Below are 17269 nucleotides of genomic sequence, written 5' to 3'. Positions count from 1 at the left end.
ATATATATATATTTTTTTTCTATTAAAGTATCATTGATATACAATCTTATGAAGTTTTCACATGAGCAACACTGTGGTTACAACATTCACCCATATTATCAAGTCCACACCCCCCACCCCACTGCAGTCACTGTCCATCAGGGTAGTGAGATGCTACAGTCACTCTTTGTTTTCTCGGTGCTATACTGCCTTCCCAGTGACCCCCCTACATTATGTGTGCTCATCATAATGCCCCTTACTCCCCTTCTCCTCCCCTCCCCATCCATCCTCCCCAACTACTTCCCTAACTGCTCATTCCTTCTTGGGGTCTGTGAGTCTACAGCTGTAAAAATACCTTTCTTATAGGATTAAAATGAGGATTGCATGATGTAACAATGCTTAGAACAGTGCCCAGAGCTCAGTAAAAGCCTAAAAGGGGGTAGTGCTTATTCACCAGATGTCTTATTTACCTACTATACAATACTTTTATCCTCTTTTTGTCTCTCAAAATATACCACAGGCTTTGTTTTTTTTCTGCTTAGAAGGAACTCAACAAATGTTTCCTCTTGGTGTGAATGTGCAGCGACCCCCTGAGGCTGAGGATGGGAGGAAGGAATTGGGGTGATTACACTTTCTGGGCTGGTGCAGGCTGGGGTCTCTGGTTTCCCAAGTTTCTAGGTGAGAGAGCACCCACATGCTTGGAGACACGCCAGGGGGTCCTCGGAGTTAAGCCTTTTCCTCCGGTGCTTTTCAAACTGCAGGCTGGGACCCATGAGTGGGTCCTGGAATCAATTTGGGGTCATAATCAGAATTGCCCTTCAAATGAAATAGAATAGCATGGCATGGAGCCCACCCTATGTGGTTGGGATAAGTTTCCTTTCCTAAAACTCATTTCACTTCTGTGTGTGTGTATATACCAGGCTTTCATATAAAATGCATTTTTTTTTACTGTAGGTTCCAGTCAAAAAAATTTGGAAAATGCTGTTTTAGTTAATAGGCAGAAAGACACTGTGGAAAGAACATGAGCTTCTGAGTTAAGCCAGGTTCAAATCTGGACTCAGACACTCACTAGCTGTGTGACCTTGGGGAAGATACTTGGCCTCTCTGACCTCCAGTTTCCTTATCTGAAAAGTGGGGGTAAAGTGAGGTAATGTGTGCCCAGCACCAGGCACAATAAATGCTGGTGGTTTTTAAACTTTTTCTTTTTTAAAATCTTGGACCTAATTAGGGATGTGATGAAAGACTTTCAGCCCAGAAAAACACACCTATTACAAACCACCACTACAACCCAGTGGGTTCTAGTCCCATTGAAGTCTGTTTGTTGGTGGCTGGGGCGGGAGAGAGTGCAGTGATGGAGGGAATGCCAGATGCACGGGGTGGGGGCGGGCTGGCACAGGAATGATGAAAGAGTGGGGGTCCCACGTCCCACCCATAGTTCCCCACCCCAGAGCACTCACACGGTGGAGCTGCGGTGATTCCTAACAGGCAGGCCCTGCTCGGCCCTCACCAGGCGCTGATAGGAGATTCCTGTGGCCAAAGAAAGCAGTTTGTGGGTTTATCTGCTCCTTCAGCACTCATGGCCCCGTGCCTCCCGGTGGGCCCAGCAATGGACAGCTGGGTTGGGAGCTCCTGGATGCTGTTCAGGACATGGAGCAGATCAGACCTGTGGCCTCCTAGGCCTTTCAGTCTGTTTCCAGGCCCCCCATCCACTGCCCCACAAAGCCTCCCTCTTCAAAGACTGTGAGCAGAGCCCTGGGAGGCGAACCGAGGCCCAGGAGATGGCTGCTCCCCAGTCCTGGGCCCAGGTGTCCTGCAGCGGTTGAGCTCAGTTCCAGCACCAGCAGGGTGGTGAGGTTCCCAGCATCTCTGGCTTGTGTCCCACACACTCTCAGGGTCCCTCTAAGGCTGAGCCCTGCCTCTGCGCCCTGCATCCCTCCCAGCTTCCCCTCCAGCCTCTTCGACTTCTCCATCTCCTCTGACTTCAGACGCACCAAGAAGAAACAAACTGAAAGTTTTTCCTCTTTCCTGCAACATGACTGACTTCTGTAGCTGGAAAACAGACCCTTTAGAGTATGTATTCAGTTCTTTGTCAACAGTAGAGAGGAGATATATCAAGCGTTCGCTCTCCTCATCAGCGAGGATAACAGAAGCAGGGACTAGGATGCAGGGGGGCAGATGGCTTCCTTGCTAGAGCTTGGAAATCATCAGGGTGGCCCCCGACAGGGCTTGGGGAGTGGGGCTTGAGCTGCGAGCAGGAAGGCAATCCTGTTGCAGAGGTGCAAAGCCAAGACAGGGGTTAGAGATGGCTGTAAGTGGAGAGGCCATGCTTCTTGTTCAGTAAGTGACAGAAAATCACCGATTTATGCTATTCTAATTTAGGATCTAATCACTTTGATTTGCGGTCATTCATTTGATGCGGTCATTCATTTGATCAAAAGATGTTTCTTTTATGTAATTGTCACATGTTTAGAAGTTAATGTTATATCTATTTTGATAGGCAAGTTCCTGAAACAGTGGCCATAACTATAGGACTCAGGACACCATCTGGTGGCTGCTCACATGCATGACAGAGAAGAGCTCCCCGGGCCTCCTCTGACCCCCCAGTGAAATGCTGCAGTGGAGACAACGTTCACCCGCTGCCCCAGTCTCCCTGGCTGCAAACACACAAAAGCAAGGTCTTCTCTTGGCCCTTCTGCACCTTTCTTCTATAATATGATACTTCGGTGAGTAACCCACGTCCTGCTGACCCATCACTTTACTCCCAATTTGGCCTCTATTGATGCAGGCCACTCCTCGGGGCAGGTGGGGGGCGGGGGTGTGCCACAGGTGAGTTCACTCTCCCTCCACGGCAGGGCTCCTGCCAATTTCCAATCCCACTGTCCTCCTGAAGCTTGATGATGTTTCCTAGTCACAAAGCCCCACCTCGACCCTGAAATACCACTTTCTCTCGGAAGCTCGCTTTTCCCTTTCAGTCTCATGACAAGGAACATTCTCTACCATCTTGTACTTCCCCACCTGTTTATCTTGGGATGCTTTAATGGTTTCATTTGGGGACTGCTGTGTTAGAGCTGGGAGCTGCTTCCTACTAGCTCTGTCAACTCCATATAACCTTGAGTTTGCCTGATTTGGCTGCACTCACGGGGGATGTGCAGAGGACATCGGTGCCTCTTGGCAAAACCTGACCCAGAGGGACTGTTTCCAGGGCTGGCTGGCCGTTGCTGAACAGCCCAGATACTGACAGCTCCCAGCTGGAGCACAGATCATCCGATGGAGCTCCCTACAGCCTGCCCCCGACTCCCACCAAATCCCCCCTTCTTGGCTGCTCCTGATAATGGATCCCACTGCTTATCATGGGGCGGAGTCTGGGGATAATGGATTGCTGGACTGGGACCCGAGTTAAGAGCACGTTAGAGAAGATTGTGCAATGTACAGGGGGCTTTGAGCCTATAAACTTTGAGCAAAGTGACCTCTTTGAGTGGGCCAACTCCCCATGCACTGGTATGCATTGTGGGATCAGAAATCTCTCCCAGTGTCCTACAGCCAGGTGGACCTCAATTTTCATTAGGTTACCTGATGCCCCAGGGGGCTGTGCCTGCTGGGGATGGAGTAGTATCATTCTCAGGGCAACCTTCCCCTTTCTCTCCCTCCACAGGAAGGCGACATCAGGAGCCTCAGGGTGATAGGTGCCTCTCCTCCTTTGGTTTTATCACCCCCATTCCCGTAGCAGATGAGAACAACTTTCTGGGGTTGGCTTTCTTAGACCAAGGCTGGTCCAAGAGCTGAACAAAGTCTTGTCAAGGCTATCCCTGCGTCAGGTCCTGACAAGTGGGAAAGAAAGGGAAAGAGCCACCTCATGCAGGTGCAGGATGGGTGCTGGTGGGCTTAGCAGGCAGTGGGCAGTCATGGCGAGGGGCCAGCACATCACCTGCGCATGTGACCCCTTCACGATCCTGGCCTTGTTTATCCAGCTAAGCTTCCACCCCCTTTCAAAGTTGTGACTAGATATTGCCATTCTGCACAGGACAGCTGACTCTGATGTTGGAGGAGGTATAACAGTCATGGTTGTGTCACCAAACAAGAATTAATACCAAGTCAAGGACACTCTTAGACATGCCCATGCTGAGGATGAGGCACGGCGCTTGCGCAGACCTGAGGCAGGCAGGGACAACACTTTGATCCTCTTTGCCTATTAGTTCTCCTCTTAGAAGGCAAACACCCCAATTCTATGCAGCCAGCATGCTAACACGAAGCGGGGAAGCAACCCAGCTTTAACTGTACTGTGACCCCTACATGAGATTACGTTGCATTCCTTTTCCAGTATCTATGAGAGTCTGAGAGTCTGATCTACATCATACCCTGACATAAGCGCCACTGGCAGTTGGGCTTCTCTTAAACTTTCCTCCCTTCTGGGGGTCCCCTGAGCAGCACCTTCCTGCACCCATCCCTGGGGTGCCGGATTCTAGAGAGTCTGGAGGCACTGGGGACTTGGGCCATGAGACCTGAGCATCCCTAGGCAGGAAGGTGAAGCACAGCCTTCGGTGTGCATAAAGCTGGGGAAGGACGTGACAAAGACGGTGAGCCTGGGAGCAGAGAGGCTGATGGTGGGAAGGGACGCAGCCTGCGCCAGGTCAGGCAGGTGAGAGGGAGATAGTAAGGGAAGGAAGCCACTGGGCAGAGCTCCACATAGGCAGACCGGATTTGGTTCTTGGGAAAAAAAGGCTGATGGCAAAAAAAGACATATGCTGCTCAGAATAAGTGCACTAGCCCCACAGAGATGCCTGTGGGGTGAGGTTTCCCGCTTTGCAGAGCCATGAGGCCTGGGGGTGAGTGAAGTGAAGCCTGCCACCCTAATCCTAGACCACCCTGCTGAGGTCCCCCTGACAAGACCAGCCCAGGTCTTACTAGTAAGTTATACATGGCATCTCCCTCCTTCTTTACTAATGGGACTCCGGGTGACAGACCCAGTTGATAAGTCACATTTCTCAACCTCCCTTACCTTACAGGTATTGGGAGGGCTTCTGGAAGACCCCTTTTTGCACCCCTCCTTCATTTCTTCCTTTCTGTAACTGGAATGGGGACGTGATGGCCAGAGCTCCAGCAGCCACATTTGAGCATGAAGTTACCTTGAGGACAATGTTTTCTGCTGAGGATGATGAAGCAGAAAGATGGGAAAAGGCTGGTCTGTAACGTTCGTGGGATCACTGATTCAACCTGGACTGCCTTCTACTGGGTTTTTTTTTTCTTAATATAAGAGAGAAAAAAAACCCTATGAGTTTAAGCCACTGTCCTTTTGGGCTTACTTTAAAAGGCAGCTGGATTTATTAACTCATCACATCCTGTGATTTCTGGAACAGCTGCCTTCCACTCCTCTCCCTAAATCCCCCCACCCCCTGCCAATGATACTGATATATATTTGGCCTTAATGTCCTTTCTTAGCTTGAGGATCGTATCCAGCATCCCTAAATTGCATTTAGCTATTTCTCCTTAGCCTCCTCCAGAATGTAACAATTCCTTGGTCTTTTCCTGGTTTCATGATTTTGACAAAAGAGTCCTGATCAGTTACTGCAGAATGTCCCTTGATTTGGGGTGTCTGATGTCATCCCAGGATCGGACTCATTCCATTTGTGAGGTTAGGCATTTGTGGCAAGAATAACAGAGAACTGATGTGTGTCCTCCCTGATTATTGTTTTTAACTGTAAAAACCTGTTTCACTGCCATTGTACTATCAAATACTCAAAAATTTAATCAGTATTTGTAATGTTTCTGTTGTTTTTGTTTAGAAAAACTGCTTTCAGTCAATCACGGTTAAGACCGTAAAAGCAGGGACTGGATTTCATTTGTAAGGTTTCCCCCTGACCAGTGGCGTCCCTCATGTTTGGATTCTTACCAAAGTGGGTGGAGGATGAGGTGCAGCTCCCCTGACATTGTGGTATAATCACAAATATATATGTGGTCTTTGTCCCGTTCCTGAGACAGAGCTCCTAAAACCCTTGTAATTTCCGGAGTGAGAGGGGTGAGAGGAACATCTTTTGTTGTTTATAACAAGGCCTTTTTAAAGGGACCTGAGTTTATGCTAATGGAGTGACTCTTAGTGGGCCCCTGGAGAACTTCAGCTGGAGGGAACAACCATATGATTAGAGGCTTTGAACTGTCAGCACCAGTCCCACACACTGGCTCCCCAAAAAGCTCCGGGGAGGAAAGAGGTGCTCAGAGATTGAGTTAATCACCAATGACCAAGATTTAATCAGTCATGTCAATTTAACAGAATCTCCATTAAAAACCCTAGGCGGTGACGTTCAGAGAGCTTTTGGGTTGGTGAATGCATCTATATGCCAGGAGGGCGGTGCACCCCAACTCCACAGGACAGAGGCTCCTACACTCAGACCCTTATGGACCTCACCTTGTGCACCTCTTCATCTGGCTGTTCATCCATATCCTTTATAATATCCTTTATAATCAAGCAGTAAATGTAAGTAAAGTGCTTTCCTGAGTTCTATGAGCTGTTCTAGCAAATTGTGGAACCTGAGGAGGGCATTGCAGGAACCCCCAATTTATAGCTGGTCCATCAGAAGTCCATGGGACCTGGATTTGCAACTGGCACCGGAAGGGGGGTGGCCTGTACAGTTGAGCCCTAACCCCAGTTTGGGATAGTGTCAGAATTGAATTGAGTCTTGAGACACACAGTGGGTGCCTGGGGAGTTGGAGAATTGGTTGGCATGGGGGGCAAACCCACGTATTTGGTATCAGTGCTCTGTAAGGAAAAATGGCATAAACCCCCACCTACTAAGTCATTGATGTTTGACTTTCCTTGCAGGGGTCTAAACCTTTTCATCCATAATCAAAGACAAAAAGTATAAAATGCAAATGTCTATGATCAGTAACATCCCAAGAGAAACTTACTGCTACTGAAGAATATTCAGAATTCACCAGCTACCATTTATTTGATAGGCAAAAGTGACCTAATCCAGTTTTGTTACTGCTTTGACAGAAGGTCCAAGGGTGGGAAGGCACCAAGTGAAAGGAAGAGAGGCAGGAGAAATCACCCAAGGAGGGAGGTGTTTATAAAATAGCTGCTGGGCCAGCCCAGGGTCTTCCAGCTGTGCGTGCTCACCGCCTGTGCCTCCAGCTTTTTGAAGACACGAGCATATGGTTTATAGGGCCAGAGTGCAGTTTTTGGATCAGACACAGGTTCAGGTGGCACAGCTCTTGCCAGCTGTGTGGCCCTACACAAGTGACTGAAGTGTCTCACCTTCAGTTTCCTCATCTGAAAGATGGGAACAATAGCAATCACCCAGGGAAATGTATACACGAGACTGACCCTTAGCTGTTAAAAAGCTGTTTAATGAGCCGTAAGCGCAGTTAATACGCCATTACTGCCGTCACCACCAACAGTAATTACAGCCCAACTTAAACACAGAGGCTCAGAAAGCTTATGTAACCTGTCCAAGGTCATTTGCTAATAAGTAACGAAGCATAGAGATGTAATCATTAAGGTTTGTGGGTTTTGAAAACCATAGAGTGACTCACATATGATGCCCTCTGTAGCCCTTTGGGATTACAGATACATTCTCTGCAGGCGAGTATTGCGGTCTGCACAGATGGGCGGGCACAGAGTAAATATTCAACAAACATGCGGGCTGAACCCAAGAGGGCTGTGGTGGGCAGGACCTGGCAGTGCTGACGTGAGGTTTCCGGCCACCCCCAGACAGGCAGTGGGCGACCCTACTGGGGGTGGAGTCAGGAAGAAGGGGGAGGTCCGCAGGCTTGATAACCTGCCCACTTCCTCTGCCACCCAGCCACATCAAAACAGTTTAAACTGTTTCACTCATCTCCATGGCAACTGGCTCCCTAAGTCTCCCTGGGTGGAGGGCCCAGCTCCTCAGATCCCCCGTCATCTTCTTCTTGTGATCTTGCAGGACCCGTCTATTAAACTAACACTGCCCCACACCTATCGCCCCCGGCAATGTGAAATCCATGCAGGCCAGCATCAACCCTCCCAAACTGCTCTGAGAGGCAGGTGTGATTACACTTTCACTTCACAGATGAGGAAACTGAGGCTCCCTGAAGTTACATGTCTTGCCAAAGGCCCCACAGCTCTAGGATTTGAAACCTCGATGGTCTGGTGATCAGCCTCAGCCTTTTCTCCAAGAGCCCCTTGCCTGGCCTCCACTCTGGCTCCTTCCCCACTTTTGGCCATTGCCTCCCTTGGCTGGGAGGATTGCGGGCAGGGGCACCCAAAAATAAGGCCAAGACACCACCACTTGCCTTTACAAAAATCACACTAAAGCTCACTAACAGGTCATGTCAAAGAAGGTAATTTGGTTTAGTTTACCGTATGCTCTTGATAAGGGCTCAAGTTCTGTGAAATTAGAGGTTAACTTGTGGGTGAGAAGAGTTCAAGTAATGTTTGTTTGGTAGAAAGGGTAGCCCCAAAGGTCATGGTCTTATTCCCTTATACGATATGAACTAATTTTGTATTTAATTTTGTAATCTTATTCTAACTTACTGGAGAAACTTTTATCAGTTTCTCATACCCCTTTGAAAGCTGCTCCACGATCTTGCTGGTTCCCTCAGTGATGAGTTGAATATGTCTGTGACGCAGCTCACTCTGCATGTGTGTGGGGTTTTTCAAGGGTTTGAGAATGACTCTCTGACAGGAGAAAAAGCGAATGGTTTCCTATTTCAGTTCTGCTTTCCCTGGAAGAGGAGAAGTTCTACCACAGGCAGCCCAGCCTGAGCGCTCCTCTCCATGCACTTGCCTTCTCCTCGGTCACCAGGGTATCTGAGGCCTCACAGGGTCCCAGGGACCATGTAGAGGGGAAGGCCCACAGCAGTGAGTGACCACGGATCCAAGGGTCCTCCCTGTTCTGAGTCCAGGGGCCCTCATTCCATCTCCATATGCAGTGGCTGCTCTGCTGGACGGCTCTTGTCCTCCAGGCTTGGAACCCCACTGTCCCAGAGTCTGGGCCTCACCACAGTCCGCCCCCCTCACTCCACATCTGCTTGCTGGGCTGCCCAAAACAGTTCTGCACAGCTGCCCATGAAAATATCTCAGGCATAGCATGCATTCAGTGGAACAGAGCCAGCTGGTTCTACTTGAAATTGGGAAGCGGTCTCCCTGCATGCAGGTGACAGCCCTGCCCCAACCCAACATCTCCCTTACCCATTTCAAAGTCAGAAAGAATCATTTAGAATCTTGCTGTGGATCCAAGGCCCTGCCAAGGCATTTGCATTTTAAATCCTTTCTGTCTAAATTGCAAAAGAGATGAAAAGCTTTGCAAGCTTGCTCAAGGAATTCTGATTTGAAGCCCAGCAAGAAGCCCAGAAGCAATGTAGATCTGTTAGTTTTGGGGCACAGTTGGGAGGCAGGAAATGAAAGAAATTAGCCTTAAACTGGTTTGTTCATTTAGGATGCCTTGGGAAGTTAGGTTGGCAGATTGTCTATTCATCTTACATCCAAGTACCTTCCCTAATCCAACACCTTCTCCTCGGGCCTTCCTGGTTTCTTAATTCTTCCACCCAAATCTCTACCAGGAGATAAGGTCCCACTAATAGGTAGACCTTGCAGTTGGCCAATCCTATCCAGTGTCTGCTCTGCTCCTTTGTAACACCAGACAGCTGACTGATTGGCACACAGATCAGCTGATTGGGCAAAAAGTGATGAGCCCCTCCAAAGAAATTAACACACAAAGCTTCAGTCCTGAGATTTCTAGGGCCCTTAAGTTGTTAGGGTATAAGATTTGGTATTTATGTCTTGCTGTGTTTAATGTGTACAATGAGAATTAAATGTTATGAGTACTAAATAGCATATATAGATTTAAAAGAAAAAAAGACAAAAATGGGCTTACAATATACATAGTATTTTGGGGCCTGCTTTTTTACTCAAGCTCTCAAAATCTTTTGACCTCAGTAACTCTATTTCTGCCATATCATTTTTAATGATTGAGGAGAATTCCACCAATGACTTTGTTACAATGTACACAACTACCTGCAATTTTTAGATTTTTGGAACTGGTTGACTATTAGGAAGAATGCATCAATGAATACCCTCGTAGCTAAATCTCTGCACATCCAAAATTATTCATCAGGACACATTTCTAGAAATGCAGTTTCTGAGTCAAAGGACACTCTTTTTAGTGCTTTAGAAAACAAAGCCCCTCTTTTCCTCACCAACAGTGATATTTTTGTTCTTTTTTTATTGTTGCCATTTTGATAGTGGAAAAGGTGTCTCACTGATCATTTTTTCATTTTCTTTATTGCTAATGAGGGTGAATATTTTGGGGGATGTCAGTCATCCATTTAGGTTCTTTTTGATGTGCTTGAATAGTATCCTCTATTTACATTTCTACTGAAGTGTTTGCTTGTTTTTTCAGTTGACTCAAAAGAACTCCTCATGGGTTTGATATATCAATTTTTGTTGTAAATATTTCCCTTAGTTTGTCACTAACCATTCACTTATACTGCGTTTTGTTACACAGAATCTTTACATTTTATATTCGCAAATCTGTTGGCCTTTTCTTTTATAATTTTTGTCTTGGAAGGACATGTTGGGCATCTCTTCTCCACTCTAGGTACATGTAGCCTATTTTTCTTCTTTTAATTTCATGGTCTTGTTTTCTACACTTCAACCATTAATTCATCTAGAAGTTGTTTTGTTTGAGATAGAACTCTTAATTTTCTTTTTTGAGGTAGAATTCTAACTCATTTTTTAAATGGTCTGTTAATTGTCCTGATACCATTTATTAAATCACCAATTAATGCCAGTTTGTTATATAATACATTTCTATATATTTAGCATGTTTCTAGCCATTTTATATTGTTCCACTCATTTATTTATTTTTATACCAATAGTGTACTATTTTAATAGTACATTCAAAGACCTAGTTAGGGAAACATCCTATTTTTACTCTTGAAGAATAGGTAAGTAAATACATAATAATTGCATAAATACATGCAGCTGTTGTGCATTTACTCTTTCAGATAGACTTTGTTAAATTTTAAAAGCTATTGTTGGTATTTTGATCAAGGTTACATTTAATTCCATAATACCTGATATCATTACAATACTGATTCAATCTAGCAATGTGTCTCTTAAATTATTTATCCTTCAGTTAAGTTTGTTTTTCCTATGTAGGTTATTCACATTTCTTTAATGTTTTTAGATGCTATCATAAATGTATTTTTTTTCATTATGTTTTCTTACTGTTTAATGCTTTTATACGGGAAAGCTCTTAGACACCTGTTTATTAGTTCTGATAGTTCTTGGGTGATTCTTTTAGTTTTGAGAGATAAGCAATTGTTTAATTTCCATATAATGAAAATTTCATCTTCCCTGGAAGAGGAAATATTCTCTTTTTTTGTCTTTTTGCATAGGCAAAATAGCTCTAAGCATAGAGGAAGCTTATTGACTTAAATGGAAATACCTCTAATATTTCACTGTGGGCTGTTCCCTTACTAAGAATGCTTCCATGTGTTAATGGTTTCCATATATTAGAGCAGTTTTGAATATGAGGAATGAACATTGAATTTTATCAACTGTTTTAGAGGCATCTATCAAGAAGTTTATGTAACTTTATTCCTTTGAGCTACTCATGTGATGAATTACTCTAATATTGGCCACCTCTCAGTAAATCACAACTGATTATGTTTCCTCTTGCTCCACAATAGTTTTCTTGAACTTCATTTTCAGGTCTATTATAGCACCTGCAAGTTTTCAATTCCTACTTTTCAGACCCCACACATGAAGACGGGCCAGGCCCGTCATCACGTGTCATGGTGCTCACTAACCCAACCAGCAGCAGCCACTTTCCCTGGCCACAGGCTAAGAGAACAAACAAGGATCTCTTGTCAGTATTGTGTCTGACCTGACCTGGGAGGCCCTTGGCTAACCAGAGCACAGGTACAGACCATAGCGGGGGGTCTCCTTGCCCTGAATCCCTGCTCGGCTTTCTCTAAAAATCCCTCCTTGATTTACCTCCTACATTCACTGCTTTCAGCCGTCTGATGCAGCCGTGAGCCATGAAAAGGAGATTCCAAGGTTTTGAAGCAGGCCATAGGCAGAGATGACTGCAGGATGCGAGGGGAGGAGGGTCACAGCCCAGCAACAGTCTCAGGAGACCTGGAAACCTCCTACCCATATGATCTCTGCCCCACATGCCTGCCGCTTCAACACTTACCTGGGGCCTTGAGTTCAGCATCAATGAAGGTGAGTAGTTCCTGGCAGATGCTGCAGTAAGGAACAGGCCAGGTCAGGAAGTGGTGGTAGGTTCTGGCTGCTTTCAGAAGGAGATCTGAGTCTGGTGGGAAGTGTGGTGTCTGGGATGGAGAGGGAGCAGCAAGCAGAGAGGTCTGGGTGAGAGAAAGTTCACTGATATTCCAGAACAGACCCTGATCCTTTTCTGGAATGTTCCACAAAGGGCACACATTTCCTGACAGCACTATGCCCAAGGACATGGTCAGAAAGAACAGGAAGTTGTCCCCAGGGAGTGAGTTACAGATGAGCCAGACGGCAACCGGGGGTGTCCTACTGTAAGGGCCTCATTTTTACCAAACATAACACAATTTTTCCCAATACATAAATGCGCCTCTGAAGAGCTTTCACCTTGGAGGTCATCCTAAATGGTGCCCCTGCTGCCCTCTCTCTGGGGAATGCTCTTGAATGCCTAAACCACCTTTATTTATGTATCTTCACTGGAGGCACAAAAGTGTATTCTTTGAAGTAGACAGACTCAGTGTACATGGAGTCATTTAGTACCACCAGTCTGTGGCATACAGGATGGTCACATTGGGTGTAACTGATCATTGGGGTACAAATGAGGTGGACGTAACACTCTCAGCAGCATCTGTTTTCTGGCTTGTGAACAGGCTGTGATAGAACAGGCTTGTGAATGGGCAGCTGCTTCAGGGGAGCCCAGATACGGCACAGTGCACAACGGAATCCCCACACGGCACTGTAGGTGCTTGTGATGGCTGCTCTGAAGGCGCTAGGGCTGATACCTGTGTCAAGCGTCACTGCTCGACAGTTTCTCTCTCCACATGAACCTCCAAAGGTGAGAGGGGTATGCCCTGCATGGAGGTCACCCTTCCCCCTCCTCCCCGTGCCCCTTGCCTGGCCACCCTGGAACTTACACAGAGGACAGTGGAGTAGAAGAGCAGGGCCAGGGGGGCAAGAAGGTCATAGGTGCCCTCTTCTTGGACCTGTGAAGAGGACAGGACAGGGGGCGTGAGGCTCATTCACAGGGTTCAGAGCAGAGCAGTGCTTTCTTATTCTATTCTATTCTTTTCTTTCTTTCTTTTCTAAGTGAAAAGCAATGTATCCACAAGAAAAAAATTTGGAAAACAGAAATTAAAAAAAAAAAACTCACAATATCTCCCTTCCAAACTCAACCACAGCTAACATTTCAGTGGCCTTCTCTTTACACCATTTTTCTCTGTGTATTTTCCTCTACCAAGTTCTGATCATAGTGTGTATGTTTTTACTCTTAATGGCTTTTACATATAATATAAATTAATTTCTGTTTTGCTACATCCTCTCTAAGGCCACCTTTTCCCCCCTCAGCCCAGGCTAGCATTAAACACACTCCTCTTCTTAGTTAAAAACCTGTTTATTGATCTGTTAGAGGAAGTCTCAGTATACCTTTCCAATCAGCTTTATTTTTCATGTCTTTGTTTTTAAGGATCTTTTTGAGGAAAGGAATTCAGGGGATCTTCCTCCCTCTTTTCTGGTCAATACCTTGACTTACAAGCTATGTCTCTCTTAAGCAGCAGCTTAAACTCAGGGCCCTGGCTCATGAATCCTCTTATTCTTATTAAAAGGACCACATCCTCCTTCAATCCACAAGCAACTGCTGAAACAGGAAACTTGTGGGTTCCCAGCACCTTTGCCAATCCCTGTGGTCCAGGCACCCCAGAACTGGGGGGGACCTTTCCCTTGACTCTTCCATCCCTGGCCAGTTCTCACCTCTCGGGTTTTCTGCAGGATCTGTTCTAGGAGAATAAGGAAGTGGCCCGGGTCCCTGCTGACCAGCTCCTGCAGGCTCCAGCAGTTCAGACACAGCCCAGCTGGACGGGGAGGGAGAAGCAAGTGGTCAGTTTGAGGAGGGAGGCGCATGCAAATCCCTGGGGCTACACTGGGCATTTCCTTCCAAAGTAAGAGGCTCAGAAAATTCTGGATCAATATTCAACCCTATTGTGCCCCACCAATACATAAAGACAAGTTTCTTATTCCTGCATATACTACCTACACAGGAGGCTCCAGAGACACAGAGACAGGCTGGGGTCCCTGTAGAGGCACGTGCACCAGCCATGCTTCTGCTCCCCTTGCCTCTGGAGTGCAACCGTTCTCCCACGATCTCCCCATCCTGGTATCCTACAGCGGGACCTCTGAGACCCAGGGAGGGAGGGTAGAGGCAGACACTGCCGGAAGGATAAGGTGAGGCCCCACGGTGTGCTTCCCCCAGGATGCAGGACCAAGTCTATGACCGTTATGGGGCTTCCTGGGATTGCCTGGCCGTGGAGCCAGGAAGGGGAAGCTACCTTCGTTTATATTTTGAAAGCTACAGAGAGCACATTGTCACTCTGTAACTTCCCCAGACTTTCTTACTTTGTCGATTTCTATTTCCCTGTAGTCAGCAAGGGTAAACCCCTAAAAATTAACGGGGTGGTTCTAGAGGCATGCATGCATGTGTGTGTGTACAGTGGGGAGTGAGAGCAGCAGGGTGGGAATGGATTGCCATGAGTTCCACACAGCCTAAGCTCTAGGCCCCTCAGGTGCATGGGCTCCGTCCAAGGTTGTGGACCCAAACAGTGTGTTCTTTTGGTCACAGGCTTTTATAAAATTTGCAGAAGTCAGACATTTTTGTATTCTGTTATTTAATTTTTCCCCCTCAATTCTATATGCTTAAGCTTCGTCAAAGCCTAGGTAGGAGGCAAGGAGGAAGAAAACTACCATTACTGATCACCTACTGTGTGACAATAAGGTACTGGGCCTTGCAGACATTACCTGCATTAAGACTCCCATCCTCCCTGCATGAAGTAGTCCAGGCTATTATTATTCTCATTTTATGGGGTTCTGAGATGTTAAGTGACTTGCACAAGGTTAGACAGCCAGTGAGACAGAGTTTTAATCCAGATCTGTTTGATTCCAAAGGCCAAGGAAAGCTCTAGGGGAGGTGACACTTGAGCTGAGACCTGGATGAGAAGCCAGCTACGTGCAGTTCTGATGGAAGAGTCCCATGCAGCATGTGCAAAGGTCCCAAGGTATGAGGGAACCAGATGCTCAAGGGGCAGTGGATCTCTCTCTTGTGGGTAGTTAGGGAGGCAAGTGAGACAAGGGATGTGAAAAATCTTTATAGTGTCAGGAATTGTTATAACTAGGCACCAATACTGCCCCAGACTGCAGATACCACTATTTCTCAGTCCTGGAGATCATGCAACATGGAGGCCTCCTGCTCCCTGAAGCAGTGCTGAGTCTCCCTTGTTCTGCAGTGAAGGGGAAGATGGGGCTGTGGAAGGAACCAAGTAAACAGAATTCTGGAAGAGCTATCCATGAATTCCCAGCTGCTCTTTCAGAATCAGAAGTTGTGTTATTTCTAAGAAGGTTCAATACCTTCTTTACACATGCTAAGGAAGCAAGATACAGCCCTGAAGAGGAGGAGGAAGATATGAGAGACAGGAGGAACTGCCATATACTGAGGGCTACTCCCTGTCAGATGCTATGCCAAGCACCAGTCCAGGTGAGGTCCAGGGGCTTGCTCAAGTCACACAGACAGAGTTGGAAGCAGAATCTGCCAGCTTCCATAACTGGCTCAGTGTTCAGGGTGGCCCCTGAGACTTCCTTGGGCCCTAAGAATGCCTCCCCACTCCCTCTGGCCTACCTGACCAGGAGGTGGAGCAGCGGCTGAGGCTGAGCCCATGCAAGCAGCGCTCCAGGGCATGCTGGATGCGGTCCTCCGTGCACGTCGTGGCCCCTGGCTGCATCTTGAGTCATCGCCTGCACAGAGGACAGACACGGGTCAACCTGCAGAGCCCAGGCTCAGGGAGCAAGTGGTCCGGCACAGCAGATGGCAACATCAGTGGGCACTCACAGCACAGTGTGATCACACCTGCTACGGATGAGGGTGGGACAGCTTATAGCTGTCTCCAGGGCTAGAGTGGCTCCTGGAGGGTCTGCTCAGAGCAGCAGGATGGAGCACTCCTGCAGCCCAGCAGCACAGAGCTGTAGGAAGAGAGGCGTTAGGGGTGGGAGCTGAGAGGTGGACAGGGGCCTGCCTGTCCCACTGGGCAGTGGCCAGTGTCTCCACGAGCCCACGAGTGACTAGGGAGCAGCCAGAACTCAATGGCCTGGGCAGGAGGACCCTGAGGGAAAAGCCTGAATCACCTGGGGGCTTCTTCTGAGTTTCTGACATCCTCCACCCACTAGGGATGGGCAGGAAGCCTATTCCTGATGAGAAGGCAGCAGAGAGCTCTGTTGGGGTGCTGGGTGCTCCAGTGCTGAGGCCCAGCTGGGGCTGCCTTCACCTGCCCCCCTGCCACACCCTCTGCTTGGGTGCCCGGGCCACAGGCACCTCTTTCTGCCCTCAACTCCACTTTTGACAGTTCTCTTTGCTTTCTCTGAGGCTTGGCAGTGTTATTACCAGTTATCCAAAAACCTCACGTGGCCCCCCCAACCCTCGTCCTACTGAGGAGAGACCAGGGGTGCTCAGCTCAGGCTGGAGAGGATTTAAGAACAGGTTTAGCATTGGATGGGAAACTGAGAAGTGCCAAATTCTGACAGCCTCCAGCAGGGCCAGCCCAGCTTCTGAGTCCCCTGTGAGGGCTCCTGGGTCCCTCGGACAGCCACAGCAGGTGGGTCAGCACAGTGAACAGCCGGGCCTCTGGCATCTACAGACTTGCACTGAGATCTCAACTTTGACATTTGCTAGCCATGTGACTTTGGCACACATTTTATAATTTGTATGAACTTTAGTTTATGTATCTGTAAATTGGGGATGACATGGTACTAACCCCCTAGGGCTAGATTCCCCTGGGAAGATTAAGTGCCACCGTGGATGTGCCGAGAGTTAGCTTTCAAGACCTGAACACTAGCACGCTACAGTCTTTGCCACCATCAACTTCTCCCTCCGGAACTTCACTGCAGTCACCCCTTCCAGGCAGACCCTGTTGCTGGCCAGTCAGGCCTGATCATAGAGGGAAGCCGAGGAAGCCATGGTCCAGCTCTGTAGGGCTGGGGATGAATGGGGAAACCACAGGCAGAAGCACAGAGCTCAGAGCTGAGCTATGCAAATGACAT

General features: G+C 47.6%; 1 protein-coding gene across 2 annotated transcripts in view; it reads right to left on the bottom strand.

The window, feature by feature from the left end:
• PIK3R5 (phosphoinositide-3-kinase regulatory subunit 5) overlaps positions 1-17269 on the bottom strand; it is a 74138-nt gene that overhangs the window by 10796 nt on the left and 46073 nt on the right. For both annotated transcript variants that reach the window (XM_036896160.2, XM_036896161.2), the window contains exons 2-6: positions 15855-15970; positions 13940-14040; positions 13108-13176; positions 12156-12294; positions 1437-1506 (exon numbers count right to left, since the gene is read on the bottom strand). In XM_036896160.2, coding sequence (XP_036752055.2) covers positions 1437-1506; positions 12156-12294; positions 13108-13176; positions 13940-14040; positions 15855-15957 — 482 coding nt within the window. In that variant the 5' untranslated portion in view covers positions 15958-15970. The remainder of the gene's footprint in view (positions 1-1436; positions 1507-12155; positions 12295-13107; positions 13177-13939; positions 14041-15854; positions 15971-17269) is intronic.

The sequence above is a fragment of the Manis pentadactyla genome, chromosome 4 (assembly GCF_030020395.1).
Source record: "Manis pentadactyla isolate mManPen7 chromosome 4, mManPen7.hap1, whole genome shotgun sequence".
Classification (NCBI taxonomy): Eukaryota; Metazoa; Chordata; class Mammalia; order Pholidota; family Manidae; genus Manis; species Manis pentadactyla.
This window is presented reverse-complemented; position numbering and strand designations above follow the sequence as displayed.